The following is a 19,377-nucleotide window of genomic DNA, read 5'->3' as shown; positions in this document are numbered from 1 at the left end:
TCACACCTTGCAAAAAATCGCCGTAGTTAAAGTGATCCACCAAGCCTGCAACAGTGAATATATGTACAAAGAGTATTAAGTATCTGTCACAAGCTGAAGCAGCCCCTTACTGCCTATGTTGAGTTTACTGTGCCACAACGTAGAGCTGTTGCAAGTGGCAGCAGACACAGAATTTTAGGGGATGATGTTTTTGATCGGCGCTCCTCATGGAACCGGGCATGCCACAGCCAGCACAGCCAATCTTTTCGCACTGAAGGACCAAACCGGCTTTGATAGCAAAGTTCGAGGAGCTTTGTAACCTGCCGACCTAAGGACTACAACAGTTACCGAAGCCGGCACAAACTGCTGCCGTGTATCAGCTTAACTAGAGACCGATGCTGTCAGTAACGGGGCACCCGGCGGAAGCACTCCCGGAGTCTGGCCAAGGGGCTTCAGGAGCTGCGGGGCGGAGAGCCGGGCAGCCCCGGGGGCCGCAGACCCACACCGCGCCGGGCGGTGCTGCCGGCTTTCTGGCGGGCCCGGCACCCCTCCGCACCCGCTGTCGCTGACCGGCCCGGAGACCGGCGGCTGCCCCTCAGAGCGGCAGGCGCGGAGCGGCCTGAGACGCTGCCCCCGCGCCTCAGGCTGCCTGGCAGGACCCCGCGGCCGCCTCCTCGCCGGGGAGCCCCCGCCTGCCGCCCCTGCCCCGCAACGAGGCCGCCCGCCGCCGCCGGCCTCCCCTCAGCCCCGCGGCCCACCTGGTTGAACCTGTCTACGATGCCGCGGCAGGTGGAACACGCCAGGCGCCGCCGCTCGCCAGCGCCCAGGGCGGGCGGCAGCATCAACAGGGCAGCGCAGAGCGCCACGGCCAGCGGCGTCCGGCCCGGGCGAGACGCGGGGCCGGGCCCCATAGCGAGGGCGCGGGGAGCCCCGGGGAGACGGAGCGCGGCCGCCCCAGCCGCGGCACCGAGCCCGCCTCAGCGACGGCGGCGCCGGCCGCGCGCAGCGCACTCGCCCCGCCCCGACCCCCGTAGCAACCGGCCCGCGAGCTCCATTCAGATTTCCGCGTCAGCCTCACGCACGCTCCAGCCGCAGGCGCTCGTTGGTGGAGGCAGGGGAGAGGAGGAACGTGGTCCAATCAGCGCCCGCCACGCTCCGGACCAATTGGAGCCCCTCGCGTACGCAGAGCGCTGAGTGGGGGGCGTGGTAGAGAGCTGTCCGACAGAGCGATGCCCATCGGCCTCGCGCGCCGCCGCCATCATGAGAACGGGCAGGCACGAGCTCTTTAAGAGCTTCAGATCCATCCGCCATTTGTATTTGCCGGCCGCCTCGGAACCCTGTGGCTGCCGGGGGCGTGCCCTGCCCTCAACTAATATGGCTGCCCGGAGGGGTGGTCACGTGGACACGGGGCCGTCTCCCCCCCTCCCGCCTGCGGCCGCCGGCCCCCTGCTGCCGGCGCTCTCTGCGGGGCGGCCACGTGGACGCCCGGGCGGTGAGTGCGGCCGGGCCGGGCCGGGCCGGGCCGGGCCGGGCTGGGCTGAGGGCGCTGCGCCCGCGCCCGTGCCTGTGCTGGGGGGCGGGGCGGGAGCGGCGGGAGGTAACGGTCGTGTGAGCGTGTGTGTGAGGGGGAGTGGGGAGGCCGCCAACGGCCCGCCCGTGCGTCGCAGCCCGGCTGCAACCGGCCCCGAGGGCGTCCCCGGGTGCCCCGTTCCCCGCCGAGGCGCCGGGCTGCGGCTACAACCGCGCGGCAGGCGGCGGGGCGCTGCCAGGCGGCCCCCCCTGGCTCTACGCCTGCCGGGCGCGGTAGCCGCGGCGTGGCAGGAGGGAGCGGGCCAGCTCAGCGCAGGGCAGGACAGCCCAGACGCCTCCCGAGGGGGTGCGCGCGGTGCCTGTCAGCGGGCGGGCGGGTAGGCCTCTGCCGCGGGGGTCCCGTACGGCCTCGGGGACGGTGCCGGTGGCTTCGGAAGCGGCGGGTGATGTCGTGGTCTCGTCCTGAAACACCCCCGGGCTGCAGAGGAGCGCCCTGAAGGGGAGCAGCTTCAGCGCCCCGAGTGCGGGCTAGCGGCGGCCTGCATTCGGCGTCCCTGGGGTTTGAGCTCGGTGCGCCCAACGTCGCTCGTCCGGCGCCGGCGCCGTGCGAGGCTTCGCGGCGGGCGGCCAGCCGAGGGGGCGGCGCTGCCCGCGGGAGCGGCCGGCGGGGGGTGGCTGTCCGCCGCGGGCCGGCCGCTAGAGGGAGATCGGACACAGGCCGTGGGGCGGAGGGGGTGCTCGGGCGGCGCGGGGCAGCAGCCGGCTGAGGGGTGTGCGCGGGAGGGCGGCTGGGTCGTGGTGGGGTTTTTCCCTAGTCGAGAGCGTTCTGTGTGTTTCTTCCCCAGTCCGAAGGGTGACATTTTCTGCATGGCTTCGTCGTACCTTCATATCTGGTGCTGTCCCAGACTTCATCTCCTGCCTCAACTTTCTCTTCTCTTTTTCGTCTTAATTTCTTTTTTTTAGCGAGTTCCCAAACTCATGAGGAAATGTATGTGAGAATAGCAACTGTCGTGTTCCTTCTTAAAAAGAAGAAAAAGCAATCCCAGCAACTATGAGGTTTAAATCTGACCTCATTCAGAAGTTAGCTTTAGAGCAAAGTTGGGAGAGCTATTAAAGGCTAGGAAAAAACCATGAAAATTGAAGATAATACAACATAGGTTTTACCAAGGGTAGATCAAGCCAAGGAGGGAGGACCTTATGGTGGGATGCTCTTGGTGGTTCTGCCTAGATGCATCCATACAGAGCATGTGAGGGAGTGAAATGTGGTTTCTGTAGACAGATTCAACATGCAGTTTGGCTGCCAAACTCTAACCTGTTTATACTGAAGAGTGTCTGAAAAGCGTAAGTGAGCTAAATATGGTAGATTTTTCATGGGAAGAGTAAAAAGTCCATTATTGGAACTAATGACACTTCCACAGAAAAAGTACAGAAAAAGAATAAAACACTTTTGATGAAAGTGCTTCAGTCTTTTTTTAGTGTAAGAAAACAATTTGTTTTCACCCAGTTTAATCCCAGGAAGGGATGAATTCTTTGTGTTGAAAATCTCTGCTCTTCTATAATTCAATCTTGATTGACGTCTCGGGGTGGGGGGGGGAGTCAATGTGGCTATGTTGTACAGGTCTGAGGAAGATTCTTCTAAAGTTGTGAGAACGTTAATGATGGATAAAACCATTTGTATTCGCTTACGATATTCCTCTAACCATTATTAAAATGTTTTTATTAAGTGAAAATCTGTTCTGTGTTTCTGGCATTTAAAAATAAAAGCTGTAATTGCAAGTATTTTGCCTTTATATAGCAAATTTATTTTAAACATTAAATTCAGTGTCTGCCTGTCTTGATAAATTCACCTTGAATTTTGAGGCTTGTCAGCATCAATTTTCAACAGAGCAAGTTATCTTGAGTCTTCACAAGACCACTAAATTTATTAGGCTTTATCTCAGAAACCTAGGTGTTGTCTTCACACTTTGGTTTTTTATCTTCTAGCATATTTCCCTTAAGGGAATCTCAGTATGCATATACTTATCTTCAAAATGTATTAGTATGCTGTCAAGCTTACGTTCTTCAGGCATACAAAAGGATTGGAGTCAAAAAGATTAAAAAGAAAAAAAAACTTGCAATAAACTGTGTGTGGGATATGTAGCTTCACTGTCATTCTGATAATTTAGGAAGTTGGGGACTGATTATTCATGTGGTGGTCAGCTAAAGATATCAGGAGCAGGCTATATTGTAGAGTGGTCAGAGTATAATGAATACAATATTTATAGGTGAAGGTAACATCTTTTTGTTACACAACTGATACAGTTAAGAAGGAAAAAATAGAGCTTTTGGCACTTGGATCCTTTTACAAGGATTCATTGGGTCCGAAAATATCTGAAATGTTAAACTGCGAATTGGGAGGGAGGAATACCTGCCTTGCTGGTGTATTACATGCTGCTTCACATGACACACAAGCTACTCAAATGCCTGCGTTGCTATATGCAGTGGTGGATTGATCCTTCAGTGTCCATTTTTCTCTTGGGTAAGTTTGGCCAGAAATGTGAGATGCCTCTGTATTTATTGGAAGAATTCAGCAAGAGAGCTTTCTAGAGACAAGAATTTGTACAAGATAAATTGTCCTGTGCAGAGGCTTAATTCCTGCCAAACGCTTCTTGAAGTGCTCCTGATGGCAGTCCCATACCTCTTTCACTACTGCTGTGGAAGAAGGATTCTGTCGTAGCATAACGCATTTTTATCCATCCTTGTAAAGAAGTAATACTAGGCACAGATTAAAAAAAACAAAACTTCTTTGCACTTCCTGGGATGTTGTGTTTATTTAGGCTCTTAACATTGCAAAACAAGCCAAAAATCTTAAGGACCTACCACAGAACTCTCTGTCTTTGAGCCCAGGGCTAGAGCTTCAGTTACAGTCTGTAACAGCAACAGTCATGAGAAAAAGAGATGCAATCAGTGAGATACATAAAATAATATGCAGATACATGCAATTTACAGGAAGTACACAAATTTCAGGATTTGTTGGTGTTAGCTGTGAAAATAAGGAACGTTAGCTCACTATTTATTGTTACTAATGAGAAGGACAAACATCAGTTCAGGAAAAGGTAACTCTAGGAGGCAGTTGCTAAGTGACCCTAGCAAATCTGCCAGCTACCTTACATCTGTTTGATGGACATATTTAGACCAAAAGTTGGGAGAAAACATCTCTAACCAAAACCCCAGTTGTACCTTAAAGGTGCTATTTTTAAAGGTTTTTTTTTTTATGTGAGAACAGAGCAAGAATAACAATAACCAAAAACTCTTGTCTTTTATTAAATTGTAAACTTACAAAAAGTGGGAAGCTTAAATTAAAAGAACACGAAATAGATTACCATGTTTTTGCTGGAAATGGTCATGGAAAATAACTTCTTTTTTTTTTTAACTGGTTTATAATCTGAAACTAGAAAAGATGAGCTGTTTACCCATGACAATACCTATGCTTTATTTGCTCTGGCATCACCTGGACACGTGATTTTATCATAATGATAAAATACATCATGAGTACTGCCATGAGAATGGCTCAGCACAGTGTTGTGAAACTAAGCACTAGGGAGAGATGGCCTTCATTTCTGTGTAGGAGTGCGAAGGATGGAGGGCAGACTGTCTCACGCCATATTGACATGTGGTGTGGGTGCCGAAGGGGATTTGTCCTTCACTTGCTGAGTCCAGACCTAGCTGCTGGCAAACTCAAAAGATCAGAGTACTCTGTTCCAAGCAATTTCTCATCCTCGTGGTTCCTCTCCCACTAGTTTCAGAGTCCTAGACAAACGAGAGAGTATGTTTGAAAGATCATGTGTAAATCCAGTGTGAGATTAAAGTGAGAGTAAATTACCAAGCTGTCTCTCCCACAAAATGCAGACATAATTGAGGTTGCACAGTCGGCAGTGGTGGCAGTATGGAACGCAAAGGGAAATATTTTCTTAAGTAGAGTCTATGTTGTCTGAGTTTTTTAGGTGAAAACTAAAACCTTTACATTTACAGAAGGCGAATAAATCCTGAAATGCTGTCTGAATATGTTTTTGGCTATCTACTCAATTCATTGAATGTATTAAAAAAAATTGGATGGATTATTTAATTTATTAGTCTTTATTTAAACTTTTACAGTACTGTAGTATGTTTTCCTTGAGTTATCAATCTCTCTTTTTCTGTTTGTACACTTCATACTGTGTTATTAATGTATTTTTCTTAATTTTCTTTTTAATAATAATAGAATATATTTGAATTTTGAACCCAATATGGCTCAGAAGAGGAGCTCGAGTGGGCGGTCATTCCCATTGCTGCTGATGATTATTGTTGTGGCCTTTGTTCATTTAACTGTCTGTCCTTTTACAAAAGTGGAGGAAAGCTTTAACCTGCAAGCTATCCATGATGTGGTGTACCACCAACTGGACTTGGATAAGGTAAATTGGAAAGAAGGTGTTCTTTCTTGGACATTGTTAAAGATTGCAATTCCCTGCTATATGAGTAGGATAAATGCAATGTGCATGTGATTTTTCCGAGTTTTCCTTTGTTTCTGATTTGCCGAATTACTTAGATTTTTCCTTTTTGCAGTATGACCATCATGAATTTCCTGGAGTTGTCCCAAGAACGTTCCTTGGACCAATTTTTATTGCTGCTCTTTCCAGCCCAGCTATATATGTACTTTCTGTGCTAAGAATGTCCAAGTTTTACTCCCAGCTGATAGGTATGAGAACTTTAAATCATCAGAATAGAGATGTTTTTACTACTGGAGTAATGGGTGACATTGTTGTAACATTCAGTGTTTGGATCAGTGGTTAAAATCTGGTACTCTTTTTCTTAATGAGGGATTTTACAAACTGTAGGTACTTAGAGCCAGCATGGCAATTCCACCCCCTCTTTGGAGTAAGTAACAACACAGAGAGAGGCTGTGCTAACAAATGGTCAGACAGTGTAGAAAAAGCAAACGTCTTCAGAGAATACACTCCCATGTGTACTTCCATGTACGCTTCAGAAAATAGTGTTTAACTTGGGCATAGAAACATTGACCTTTGTGCAAAAGTATCAGACATGTTAAAGGTGGATTAAAATAGATAAACTAACAGGGAAGTTTTGGGTTTTTTTTCTTTGAAGTGGGTTATATTGTGATATCTTCAGTATTATTCTTTATAACTTCTTCCCATTATGTTATGTAACATGGTTGTTCGTCAGTGATCCATCTCATATTACTCTTATTTCCCATTTTTTTTCTTCTAATAGTCCGAGGAAGCTTGGGGCTTAGTGTGATTTACACATTATGGAAGTTGCAGAAAGAAGTTAGAAAGCAGTTTGGAGCAACTACATCAACAGTCTTCTGTCTCATCACTGTTACGCAGTTTCATTTGATGTTTTACTGTACACGAACCCTCCCTAATGTGTTTGCACTTCCTTTTGGTAAGTATGCGCATGGAATAATTTTAAAAGATGAAAATTCTTCTCCAATGTATCCACAGTTAAAGCACAGAAAATGTGCAGACCAAATTAATGTATGTGCTTGTTTAAATTCTGTGATAACAAGACTAGAAAACTTAAGCAGTTGTGATTTCTTTCTTTTTTTTTTACTGTATATGCTTACAATACGCTGTTGAATCAAGTTTCATTGAATCTGAGTATATGTGGAGTTTGTCAGATGGCTTTGATTAACTAGAGGCTTGAGTACACGTATCTGATGCATAAAACATAGAGCTATTAAAGGCGGTAGGTACACCTGCAGTTCAAAAAAAATCTGAACTTAGTGAACTTAGTCTACACAGGAAACGGCTTTCTCATGAGACTGTGGAAAAAAATCCCACCGCAACCTCTCTACCTTCCTATCTACAAATGTAGCAGTTTGTACACTTAAAGTAAAGGGGAAAAAAAGTCAAAGCCAAAACCTTACTCTACACATACAGTTTTTCCCCAGAGATGATGGGAGGGAAGATTAACCACATGTGACAGATATTAGCTGAGTCACTTAATGCTTCAGTGCAAGCTGTTCAACTAATAAAATCATGAGGTTGGTGTAAGAACCTGTGTAGATCAGAACTGAAAAGCAAAACAAAAAGCAGTTGAATTGTCGGATAAACACTGTGTAGTAATAAACTTCTCAGATAATTTCTGCATGTATTAAAAAATACAAGTTGTTTCATCGTTTTGTACTGTTAACATTTCACACATTTTTCTTAGGATCATGACCACTTTACTATGTAGTCAATGTTATCATGTGATTTAAACTGTGAAAAAGTAGAGGCAACTTCATCTGTAGAGATATGGTGTGTCTCCAGCTAACCATGCAAAGGGATTCATAGTTCCTTCTCCCTGAGCAGTAGTCTGTAGTCTCTTTTCCGTATTTGAAATGGGGTGCTGTTATCATGAATACAGGATATCCTCAGCCGGGAGACTAAACTAACTCTTCAGCTGATACTGAGCAATAATAATTATGAATCTTAGTTTGAAAGGCTTTTAGTACTTCCTTAAGGTTTTTGTGTTGTTTTTGGTCTCCCCGCCCCAAGCTATTAAATATACTGTCTAGGAAGAGTTCCCATGTGTTCCTTCTGTGGTTAATACCTTTCCTAATTACTTAAGCATCAACAGTAGAAAGTTGTGTGTTATTCCAAATTACATTTCTCTAACATAGGAAGAATTTCTGGACTACAAATGGTAGGAAGACCGAGAGAGGATTGGTGGGAAGTTAGAGAAACAAGACGCTAGCATTGAGAAAAGTGTTGCCCTTTAGAAAACGAATAGTTCAATGAGTCAGACGGTGTGTTTTATTTTTGCAGTGCTCCTGGCATTGACGTTTTGGATACAGCAAAAGCAAAGGCCATTCATTTGGTTCTCAGCTTTGGCAATTATAGTATTCAGATCAGAGCTCTGCATATTCTTAGGCCTCATGCTCCTGGTTACGTTATTAACTAAAAGAATCTCCATTTTCAAAGTGCTTTCGCATGCTGTACCTGCTGGAATTTTTTGGTTGGGTAAGTGTTTGCTTGGAAAAAACAAATGCCACATAGTAAATTCACAGAAGTCTGGAGATTTGACTGTCTTCTCTGGTGACCTGGCCATTAGGGCTTTTTTTTGTTGTTGTTGTTACTGATTCAATTTGCTAGTAGTGTGACAAGGGTATTTATTTCTTTGTAAATTTCCATGGGAGGAAATAGGTGTGCACACAGCAGTAGAAAGATACTGTGACCCCCACCTTTAGATGCTTACAGTATAATGTCCTGGTCTTAAAAAGGCTTAGACGTGCAAGTTGATTTTAGTATAATTAGTACCTGGCTGTAGCTACACATGCATTATCAGCTGTAGTATCTGTTGCCATAACGATAAGCTGAATCCCAGGATAAAATACAACAGTGACAGACAGGGATAATGAGCAAAAGGGTTGTGGGGAGATTCACAGTTCATCTCTGTTTCTTTATTATGTTTCTTTTAATAGCTTAAGTAATTATCCATGCTAGAGGGGTTGAAAAATCTTGTCTCTACCCTTCCATGGAAGGCTCATACGTATGCATGTAAATACTCCAAGCTTCTCTGCCAGCCTACCTAATTAAAAATGCTGTTGTCAGATGACCTCTGGTAGCGTGCTGTCCCTTCCACAGCGTGGACAGTAGAAACAATAAAAGATCATGCCATGTGCATTTGGAGGCACCTCACAGCATAAGAGTTTGGAGGCCCAATGGGAATTAGTCACTGGTACTCCCATTCCCTCTCTGGGCAAACTTCTTAAATACCAGAGCAGTTTTCACAGAGCTGAGTGGAGGAGATGGGGCTGATGGATTTGCTGCTCTTCTGTCTTTTTGCCTTTCATCCCTTATCCTCCTTCTTCCCTCCCACCTAATAAATAGTAGCAAACTTCTAGAGATTGTTTTTCTTAACTTATCAGCTTTACAGTAAAAATCCATTTAGTACCATTTGAGTTAACCTGGGTTTCTTACCATTCATTAAATTTAATGCTCTAATATTCTTTTAAAACAAACTTTAATTAAACCACTGCTTTTCACACCTGGGGCATGAGTGGGGCAAATCTCAATCAGATTCTTATCTAATGTGCTTCTATTAAGACTTCTGTTACGAATTGCCTCCCTCCCCTGCATTTCCATTGCAAGACAGACAGATTCAACCTTCTCTGTGGCTTTTGGGTGAGGCTTACAATGCATGCTCCAGTTTATGTTGATCTCATCAGTAAATGTGCAATTTAGATGTGCTAGTTTGCTTTTCCCTAGTTTTTAATTTATGCAGATTTGTATTTCTTTAATTCTTTTAGGGCTAACAGTTGCTGTGGATTCTCTATTTTGGAGGCAACTTGTGTGGCCTGAGGGGAAAGTGCTCTGGTATAACACAATTTTGAACAAAAGTTCCAACTGGGGAGTATCCTTTGAAATGTCCAGGGAAAAAGATCTATTGAACACTACCAGCCAAAGCAAAGACTTGATGTAACCTATTCCTGAGACTCAGTTATGGTGTTAAATTCTACCTTTCATCTAGTATTTCATTATTTGAAGCTTATGACAAAATGTCTGTTTCTTAGATCTTTCTGTGAATGTTAACTTTCCTCTGCTGACTGTTTCTTCTTGCTTCTTTTTGTTCTACCAATGCAGAGCCAGGTTTCTTCCTCTTGGCTTTTCATTGCCCATCATTAGCGCCATTTGACATGCCTCTGTTTGGTGATGTGAATGTAGTTAGGCAACTGCTTTTATTTCTCAAAGGGTAAGGCAGAAAACCAAATGCCTGGAAGAATGTGATATACAAAAAGTATACTACATATTTGCAAAATTTGCATGTACTACTGTAAAGAATAGTTACTTTACTTGTCAGCAGTGAGAGCATCCTTAACTCTCCTTTTCACCTGGAAGACCTCCCCCTTCTTGTGGTATTTCTATTCAGCCCTGCCTCGTGCTTTGGGATGCAGCATTATATTTGTACCTTTAGGTGTAGCAGAAAAGAGAACTCGGATATTACTTTTGCCAGCACTGGGCTTTATTTTCTTGTATTCATTTCTCCCACACAAAGAGCTGCGTTTTATCATATATACTTTCCCTGTCTTCAACATAGTGGCTGCTAAAATGTGCTCACGAATGTAAGTTCAAAATTCAGTTTTGTTTTTTTTTTCTCTGAAAATGCAAAAGAAAAGCAAAACTTATTACTATTTTTATGCACTTTTTTCCATCTTGGAATCTGGATTGTCTTGAGATCTTCATGTGCTTTAAAAAGGTGGTCTGTATCATCGTCCCCATTTGACTAATGAGGGAAATAGAGACAAAGAAAAGTTAAATGATTTGGCAGGACCATTTGGCAAGTCTGGGGCAGAGTCGAGAAGAGTCATGATTTTACTGTTAACGCTGTTCATTTCAGTTTATTTTACCCACCAGAGAAAAAGACATACCAGTGTACTACTGTGTTGTTAACATAACTTACATTAGGAGATAGTTTAATATACAGGTGGGGCTCATGAAACATGGAGTTTGTATTAAATAGTTAAACTTGGGTATATTGAGTAAAGAAATTGAAGTTAAACTCTGAACTTCTTTGAGAGAGAATACATTCATAGCTAAAGGTTTTAAATGCAGAAATACTTAGCTTTATTGGTGAGCTTTCATTAGCTTTATTAATGAGAATATTCTAATTTAAATGCTCCTAGAAGCTAGTCTTTTAGAAATGGATAATAAATACATTCCATGCACATGACTGTAATAAAGTTTGCATTAATCTTTATTATCTAGCAGTGGAGTTTTCATAAAAGTTCTGTCACAATAGTCAATATTTTTTTTCCCCCCTCAACAGTCTGAATAACTACCGGAAATCCTGGCTGTACAAACTTGGATCTTTCTTTGTTGTAACGCATCTTCTAGTTAATGCTGCTTATTCAGGAACATCTTTATATGTTTCACATTTCAATTATCCTGGAGGAGTGGCAATTCAGAAGTTGCATGAGTTGGTACCTTCAACAGCAGGTATGTAAAGCTGGCTTGAGGTATGTTCACCTAATTTCTATTTTTTTCTGCCAGTATGTCTTTACATGTATTGGATATTACTTCTTCACACTATTTACATGCATCTTTTCTGTTACTATTTTGTTAATTCATTAATCAGAGTGTTCTTAGAATTTTGAAATTGTATTTTGTTTTCTTTGTTTATGTAGATGTCTCTGTTCATATTGATGTGGCTGCAGCACAAACAGGAGTTTCTCGGTTTCTAGAAATCAATTCAGATTGGAGGTATGTTATGAACGAGGTGTTTTGATCTGAAGGCAGGAGCTTGCCTTTTCCTTTTTTATATATGCACAGGGACAGGCATCACAGATACCATTTCTGGTACAGCCTATTTATTAAGCCAGGTCAAGAACAATGTGAATCTTCAGAGAACTTTGATGTGTGCAGCTCTGCCACTTCAGAAATAGAGCACTGCAATGTTTTTTAATTGTTTTGGTTGGTTCTGGTTTGCCTAAATAGTGTAGAATCTTTTAAAGACATTAGAAACAGTGCAAAAAATTGTTAGCTTACTAAAACACCAATATCTTTAATGCAGCTACATTTGATATCTCACTAGACCTTGTAAAACACAGCTGTACATGAACACTTTTCTGCTCTTGGCAGAACAGTAATTGTGGGGGTATCTTCTCATTTTGTTTGATTTTGAGTGATGTGTGGCAATGTGAGGCTTATCTGCATATTAATATTCAAAGTCTATTTTTATGTGGAACATCCTTCACATAGATTGCATTGAAGCTGCTGTTGTGGACTATCGGTCACATTCATTGGCTCTGAGAGAAAGCAGTTGAATGCTTTGTTACCATGACCAGCAGTGATGCACAAACAGTTTTAAGAATCAGAATATTGAACTGAATGGTAGGAGATATTTGTGGGATGGCATTGTTTGGTTTTCAGGATGCAGACCAAAAAAAAAAAGGCACCTTTCTGATTCTTAGGCCTACCTCTTCAGCTGAAGTGTAGGTTTCTAATTTAAAATGTCATCTTAATGAAAATGATTCAGCAGAAAGTAACACAAAGCCTCACTTCATACTTGCACAAAACAAAAGCAATGCAAGCAGATTTTGGTTTAAGAAGTACTCTGAGCATGGTGTTCTTTTTCCCCAGTTAGTCTTCAGGATCAGATAAAGAAACATAATTCAATTATTGGTATGTTTAGAGATAAAAGTATTTTGGAAGTAAAGAGGAAGGAGGGAAAAGTATGCTTCCAGGGGAATTATAAAAATCATTGAGTTTGCTACGCCTTATTTTATTTCTGTGCTTTCTCATAATACTGTGATGGTATGGACAGTTTAAAGCTGAATTTCCTTCACAGTTACCAATCCAATGTTATTTCAAATTATTTTTTGCATGTTCAGTCTAGAGGAAGTCTTAAGCCATGAACAGTCAGGAGGAGATATCTATTAGAGTACAAATGATAGAACACACATGATAGCTAAAATGTTCCAATCTTTGTTTTTTGAATATACTTAAGTACACACACTACTCTAAATACAACTCTAATCTCTAAATACAATGCTTAATTTCAGTGAGCTTTTTGAGGTGGTGGGTTTTGGATTGTTTTGAGCTTGCAAGGCTGTAGTGTAGTGGGACTGGAAGGTGAACGAATAATATCCCTGTCACTGATGGGTGTTTCATAGCATTGCAGCTACAGAGCAGTTTTTTCTCTTTCTCTTTTATCTTTACTCATCATAAAAAAGCCTCAAGGGAGGGCTGATTCATCATAAAGTTTCACATTAAAAAAATCAGGCAAAATCCACAACTGAGCATCACGCACAGGACTACCACTTTGTCTAACAGCACAGTAGCGCAAAGTTTAGTGGTACCAGCTGTCCCATTTTCTCTTTATCCAAGGAAGTGACAGCCTTTCAGATGGGTGAAAACTAATTTACCATCTTCATAGACTGTGTACATCAGATGAAAACAGATTTATAGATGGAGTGGCTATGAAGGCTGATGATTCATCAGGATAACTACAATCCATAAATAAAAGTGTCTTAAATTTAACAGCTCTCAGCTCAGTGGCATGCTCAGATTAGATCTATTTGCCTCAAGAAAAATGCAAGTGATCCATTATTTTTCTTCAAAGGGTGATTGAAAGAAGCTTGATGCAGATTCTTACACAGAACAGGTGTTACAATCTTGTCTTCAATTAGTGCGGTCTCTTTGAACCAGGAATAAATACGCTGTGTAAGCTTAAAGTATTTAAAAATAATAAAATTCAGAAATGCTTGCAGACAGATGAAAGGCCCTTTATTTGCTGATGAAGAAAATGCAAAATTAGTAGTTGGTAAAGTTGTTACAAAGTATGCCATTCCTTCTGCCAGTTTGGATGCATGTACCATCCTAAGTGGTGTTGTGATCTGTTTGGAAATAGCAGATGAAATTAGTGTGCAATTTTTTTTTTTTTAGAAGAAGAAAGCACTTGTTCAGTATGCAAAATTTAATTCTGCATTATATGGTGTATTTATTGACATCTCTGGATTCTGTCAGCCTGAGGTCTGTTCTGGGTTGCCAAAATTTTAGTTAACAGTCCACACAAATCCTCTAGTTTGCTGTAGAGTACTTGATTTAAATATCTTAATGACTGCTGTGTCTGGGAGTGTTGTAAAAAATATAAATTGAGATTGCTTCCAGTTTTTCACAGAGAATTCAGGCAGATGAGAGGCCAGGCCTGCAAAGACACACATGGCGAAAGATGCAGCCTGGATTTACTCCTAGGTACATTTTAGAGTATGTAGGGTTGGGATTGTACCACTTCCGTACCAGTGTCCATGCTTGTAAGAAAAGCCACAGCCTAGAGTAAGTTGCTCGTGAAATGCGTGGAAGGAATCAGGTGCCTAAGAAGGAGCTCCAAAAGCTGGTAGAAGACAGTTCATAGAAAAGGGCAACAAAAAGGGTGAAGAACTGGGCACTGCTCTTCCCTTGGGTTACAGAGCATGGACACTCTTTTATAGTTAGATGTTTAAGACTGTCTTGTCAAACCAACTAAAGTTAAGTAACCTCCATCTTAACTTCTGTCTTCTGGACTGTTACCCAGCATTACTGTAGAATGTTTTTCTGGGATATAGAGCAAAGATTTGAATCTAGGTCTCCCACTTCTGGAAGCACACTTAACAGTGGTCTATGAAGTGTTTTAGGGTGGACTTATCTTATTCTTCCCCTTTGAAGTTGTTGGATTGAGGACTCAATCAGGCTGCCATGTCCATAAGCATCCTAACCCTTGGGCTATAAATTCCATCTGACTCTTCAGTGAATGAATAAATAACTATTACAAAGTAGAACAGTATCTTCATGAGACAGTGAGGGAGATCTACTTCAACTTCTAGAAAATTAGAGAGGTTCATACAACTCTGTGAGATAACAAACTTCAGTTCTGGGCTTAGATCAGATGGAGAGTGACTGAACCTGTATCTTTCACATCCCTGCCAAATGCTTAAGTCGCTTGTTTTCTCATCCTGTAAATTCCCTCTACAGCTAGATTGAATATAACTCCTTTTAAGAAATAACTGTAAGTGTACATGTTAAACAGTTGTAGAACTTACTAGTTACTTTTTATATTTTTTTAATATAATTTATATATATTTAGGTACTTAAATAGGTTTATAAAAGCTGACCCAAAGTGACCTACCCAAACATGCAGTAAGATCATGGAATTGAACCCAGAAATAACAAGTGCCAAGTTAATACTATAATTTCCAGGCTGTTCTTTCTTTCCTACAGTGTTCAAGGAAGTCTTCTCCCTGCTATTCTGTAAGGCTCCTACTTTAATGTATGACTACCAGAAGAGAAAGGTTTCTGGTAAAGTGCCTCATAACATTTTTTTTTTTAATTAAAAAAAAAGGCAAAAAACCCCCAAGAAACAAAGCAAACAAAAAAACCCCCACAACTCCACACTTATCCAAAATGCAATTATTGTAGAGTAAAACTTAAAAATTAGTCCAGTTTTCTACAGCCTTAGGCTTTGGTGTCCTTTCTCCATGGAACTCAAATAGAGGACTAGTGAGAAGGATCCCAGGAGTCCTGATTTATACCACAATAGCAGCAGAAAGACTTGCATGGAATGATTGGCTCCCTAAACTCTTCAAAAATACTATTTCCTCCTCCAGTACTAGTTAATTTAATCAAGAGATATAACTGAGAATGTTACAGTTCCTTCTGTGTTTCATCTTGGATCCTACATGCCCTTGTGATAATGGAGATGTTTAATAGGTAAAGAGAGGTATGTAAATAAGCCTTCTTTATTCTTTACAGGTATGACAAAAGAGAAGATGTTAAACCAGGAGACCAGTTGATGTTTTCGTACACACACATACTGATGGAAACAAACCCTCTTCAAATATCACATTACAAGACAACCCACAGGCCACTGGCAAATATACCTGGCATCAGTAAAATTGGGTTGAACCTTACTGCGCTACCTCCTTTTACTTTAAACTTGAAACCAAAATTAGTACTGTTGGAAAAACTTCCTCTATCATCTTGACTGTGAATTTTAAGTAAGTCTTTTGATGTAATTTTGCTGATGACTGAATAATCTAAGACAGCAGCAAATGGTCATTCCAGCACTGCAATTCAGCTTCTGTGGAAAGGCACGGAAAGTCTTTGTACCGATTGGTATTTAGCTCCATCCTGTTTCTTACATACTTATTACAACGCATTCCTAGTCAGTATATACTTGAATACTGAGTTGTATTGTTAGATATGTTTGAGAGGCTACCTACAAGTTCAGTGGTATTAAGTAAAGCCTGTCTATTTGGTTTGGGTAGCTGTCTGTTTCATAATGTAGCACAGGTATGTCCTAATTGTCCTATATAAGATACATAATGGAACAGGTTTGTGCTATGGCAATAATTTGGTATCTAATCTATGTGTGCAAAGATGTATTACTTGATGTATCTGCAGGATTGTAACTCCCTCAGTTGTCAGATTGCCTGTGTGAAACTTAATGATGTTATCAACATAGGAAAGCCATATTCATTGTAGCTTCATCACAATGCCTAATTGTGCCCTGTAGGCTACCAAACTAATTAAACTGAAAGATTCACTTAAAAAGCAGTTGGATCTCTTGACAAGCACTGTCTCATAACAGATTTGAATATTAAAGGATGGTTATCTTTGTTCCAACAGTTCATGAATAAGCAGCAACTTGGATTTCACAGGAAAAAGAATTTTTAAAATAGTATTTCCCTTCTCTGCTGCAATGATATTATCTTAATTTGCAGTGCAAAAATTTACCTGTGAAAATATTCACTTGAATACACATTAGGAAGATAGGTGCTGTTTTCCTTTTATTAAGTAGTCCTTTTGGAAAGGAATAATCTAGTGTGCCATGTGTTGCATTCTATAAACTAGAATAAGATAGCATGCTCTGTAATATCTTCTTTATTAGATGTTTTTGTTAAGGATGTCTGCTTAGATTGCTGAATGGAACAAGTTAAGGGGCAAACTAAGGAAAAAAAGTTAGAATTTTGGTTAGGGCCAGTTGTAATACAACAAGAGCTCCATTAGCGTAAAACATCAGTATTGCTAAAATAATAATGGGCAGAAAACTATTCCTTGCTGACTGAAAACTCAAGTAAAAAATCCTTATTGAATAAAGTGGCTTGTTTTGTTTTTTTTTTTTACTCTTAAAGTGTGTTTTAATTAGGAACTCTATTTACCTGTGTACATTTTAGGTTTTGGGACCATGGGTTTTTATCCTCTAGTTTATGTATCAGAGGAACTGATCTGGTGAGGTGGAGCCTGCTCCCCTGGGGGTGGCTGTTGCGCAGGCTTCCTCACGCTGAACAGATCTGGCAAAGGCAACCTGCAGAACTTGTTGGTCCAGTCTCTGGCTGCTCTTGAAATTGACTTGTTTTTGGAAGAAAACACTGTTTTCTCCAGAGCCAATTTGAACATCAAACAATTCACATGAGACAGAAGGAAGTACATGTGCAAATAGCTGAGAATTTGGAACAATACAAAGGAAAACTTCTGAGTAAGGATGTAGGCCCTTATGTTAAGCCTAATCATACTTTATGTAATTCCCCCACACTGTAATCCACAACTCAAGAATTTAAACTAAAATTTATCCTGCCCAAGTGTAGACAAATATCTGCACTGCTGAAGTTAGGTGTATAGTTACTCCAGCTTTACAAATCCCTGGTTGTCAGAATCCCTCCACAGAAGCTTTCTTCTATTAACTACAGAGAAAACCTAGGGCTATTATGCTTGTAATGCATCTCAAGCTAATGCCTGAAGTGGCACAGAATATGCGGACATTAGGCATCTGAAGAGTCTAATCTTGCTGAATGTCAGACACACGTAGCTGATCGAGTCCTCCCACAGACTTTGGTTCTGGTGTCTCCCAGGTTTTCAGGTTTTCTCCCAATTAACAAGTGATAGGATGAGAGGAAATGGCCTCAGGTTGCACCAGGGGAGGTTTAGACTGGATATTAGGAAATTTTACTTCACTGAAAGGGTTATCAAGCATTGGAACAGGCTGCCCAGGGAAGTGGTTGAGTCGCCATCCCTGGAAGTATTTAAAAGACGCTTGGATGAGGTGTAGGTATAGGCTTGGATGAGGACATGGTATAGTGGTGGTCTTGGTAGTGTTAGGTTTACGGTTGGACTCAATGATCTTAAAGGTCTGTTCCAACCTATATGATTCTGTGATTCTGTCTGGATGCTACCTGTTGAACTTAAACCAGTGATGATGTTCAGCTGCAGTAATAGTGCGTACTACTGCTTACAGCCTCACTGCTGATGACAACAGAAGATATCAGCTCACATTAGCCTGTTTAGTGTATTTGTTTGGGGTAGAGAAAGGTAAAATAATACAAGGAGACAGGAAAGAGATACAGGATTGCATTTTTGAACAGTGTCTGAAGTTTGTGGTTCTTGAAAAGTGCTTAGTTTTAAGATCTGCAACATGGTTGTATACAAAGGGCTAGATCATGACCCACGCAGTGCATGCAGCACCATAGCACCAGTGGCTGTACTTCTGTGACAGCATGGGTAACCCCCCCCCAGCATAGTGTTACAGTAGCTCACACCCTGAATAGGAAGGGGCATCTCTCTCTTAAATGAATCTTCTCATCTCTAAGTCCAGTTATGTCTTTCTTTAGCTCCACAAGAAACACAGAGTTTATTTTCTCCTTTAATATAGATTAATATTGTGTACTTGCATGGAAGAAAGTGTGGGTTTAAGTTCCCTTAGATATAAGAGGACATCAAGTTTGTACATGGGATGAGAGACTCCTTAAAGTGGGGTATTACAAATTCTGCAGTTAGGGGACATAGTGTGAGGCCTCAAGTTACTGCATGAATGGTGCAGGTAAGAGAGACACTCTGAAAACTTACTTCATGGAATTTTTGAAGGGACTTTAAAGTAATAAATTGCTCATGACTTTCAAGCTCTTAAAAGAAAAATTCCTTTTGTCTTGACTGATTACAAACAACCCTAGCTTAGAGTATAGCTTTTCTTAATAAAAGCAGGAATAGGGTGAGCATATTCAAATAATCAATGGTTGAATTAACCTGAATAAAGCAAAAGACAGATAGTGCAGCCTGTCTGTAAATTATGTTACATTTATGACATTTAAACACGGAATGGAGGTGTAAATAAAATGCATTTAATGTGTATAACACTGCTGTAGAATGAGATTTTAGGATGTCTTGTTAAACTCCCCAGAGGTCAAATGTTGCATAGCATCACACATTGCCTTCTGAAGTTTGACTTAATTTCTTACAAGCAACATTTGTTCCTGTAAAGAGCAAGGCTAACAAACGATTTGGAAACAAATGTGTCACCATGTCATTTCACCCAGAGGTGGTGAATAATCACTGTCTTACAGCATAAGATTTAGGACACCCTGTGTTGTAAAACTAA

The 19,377-nt window shown here is 41.6% G+C and overlaps 2 protein-coding genes across 4 annotated transcripts in view; one reads left to right on the top strand and one right to left on the bottom strand.

The window, feature by feature from the left end:
* The window catches only part of CRELD2 (cysteine rich with EGF like domains 2), a 14,532-nt gene extending 12,452 nt beyond the window's left edge, over nt 1-2,080 (bottom strand). The window contains exons 1-2 of one of the 2 annotated variants that reach the window (XM_072860493.1): nt 1,062-2,080; nt 7-45 (exon numbers count right to left, since the gene is read on the bottom strand). In XM_072860493.1, the coding sequence (XP_072716594.1) occupies nt 7-45; nt 1,062-1,283 (261 nt within the window). In that variant the 5' untranslated portion in view covers nt 1,284-2,080. Of the gene's footprint in view, nt 1-6; nt 46-737 lie in introns of both variants that reach the window. The other variant, XM_072860502.1, reaches the window with a different exon arrangement.
* Nucleotides 1,319-19,377, top strand: ALG12 (ALG12 alpha-1,6-mannosyltransferase). 2 transcript variants are annotated; one of them, XM_072860472.1, is made up of 10 exons: nt 1,319-1,471; nt 5,750-5,939; nt 6,091-6,223; nt 6,757-6,930; nt 8,298-8,492; nt 9,782-9,885; nt 10,371-10,594; nt 11,299-11,468; nt 11,657-11,732; nt 15,759-19,375. In XM_072860472.1, exons 2-10 carry the CDS (start codon nt 5,775-5,777, stop codon nt 15,988-15,990), a joined length of 1,473 nt encoding a protein of 490 aa, XP_072716573.1. In that variant the 5' UTR covers nt 1,319-1,471; nt 5,750-5,774; the 3' UTR covers nt 15,991-19,375. The 2 variants fall into 2 exon arrangements, with proteins under 2 accessions (XP_072716573.1, XP_072716581.1); XM_072860480.1 differs by lacking the exon at nt 1,319-1,471 and having other exon boundaries at nt 5,752-5,939; nt 15,759-19,377.

Source organism: Ciconia boyciana, chromosome 1 (genome assembly GCF_034638445.1).
Source record: "Ciconia boyciana chromosome 1, ASM3463844v1, whole genome shotgun sequence".
Taxonomy (NCBI): domain Eukaryota; kingdom Metazoa; phylum Chordata; class Aves; order Ciconiiformes; family Ciconiidae; genus Ciconia; species Ciconia boyciana.
Note: the sequence above shows the minus strand (reverse complement) of the source record. Positions and strands in the feature narration are given on the sequence as shown.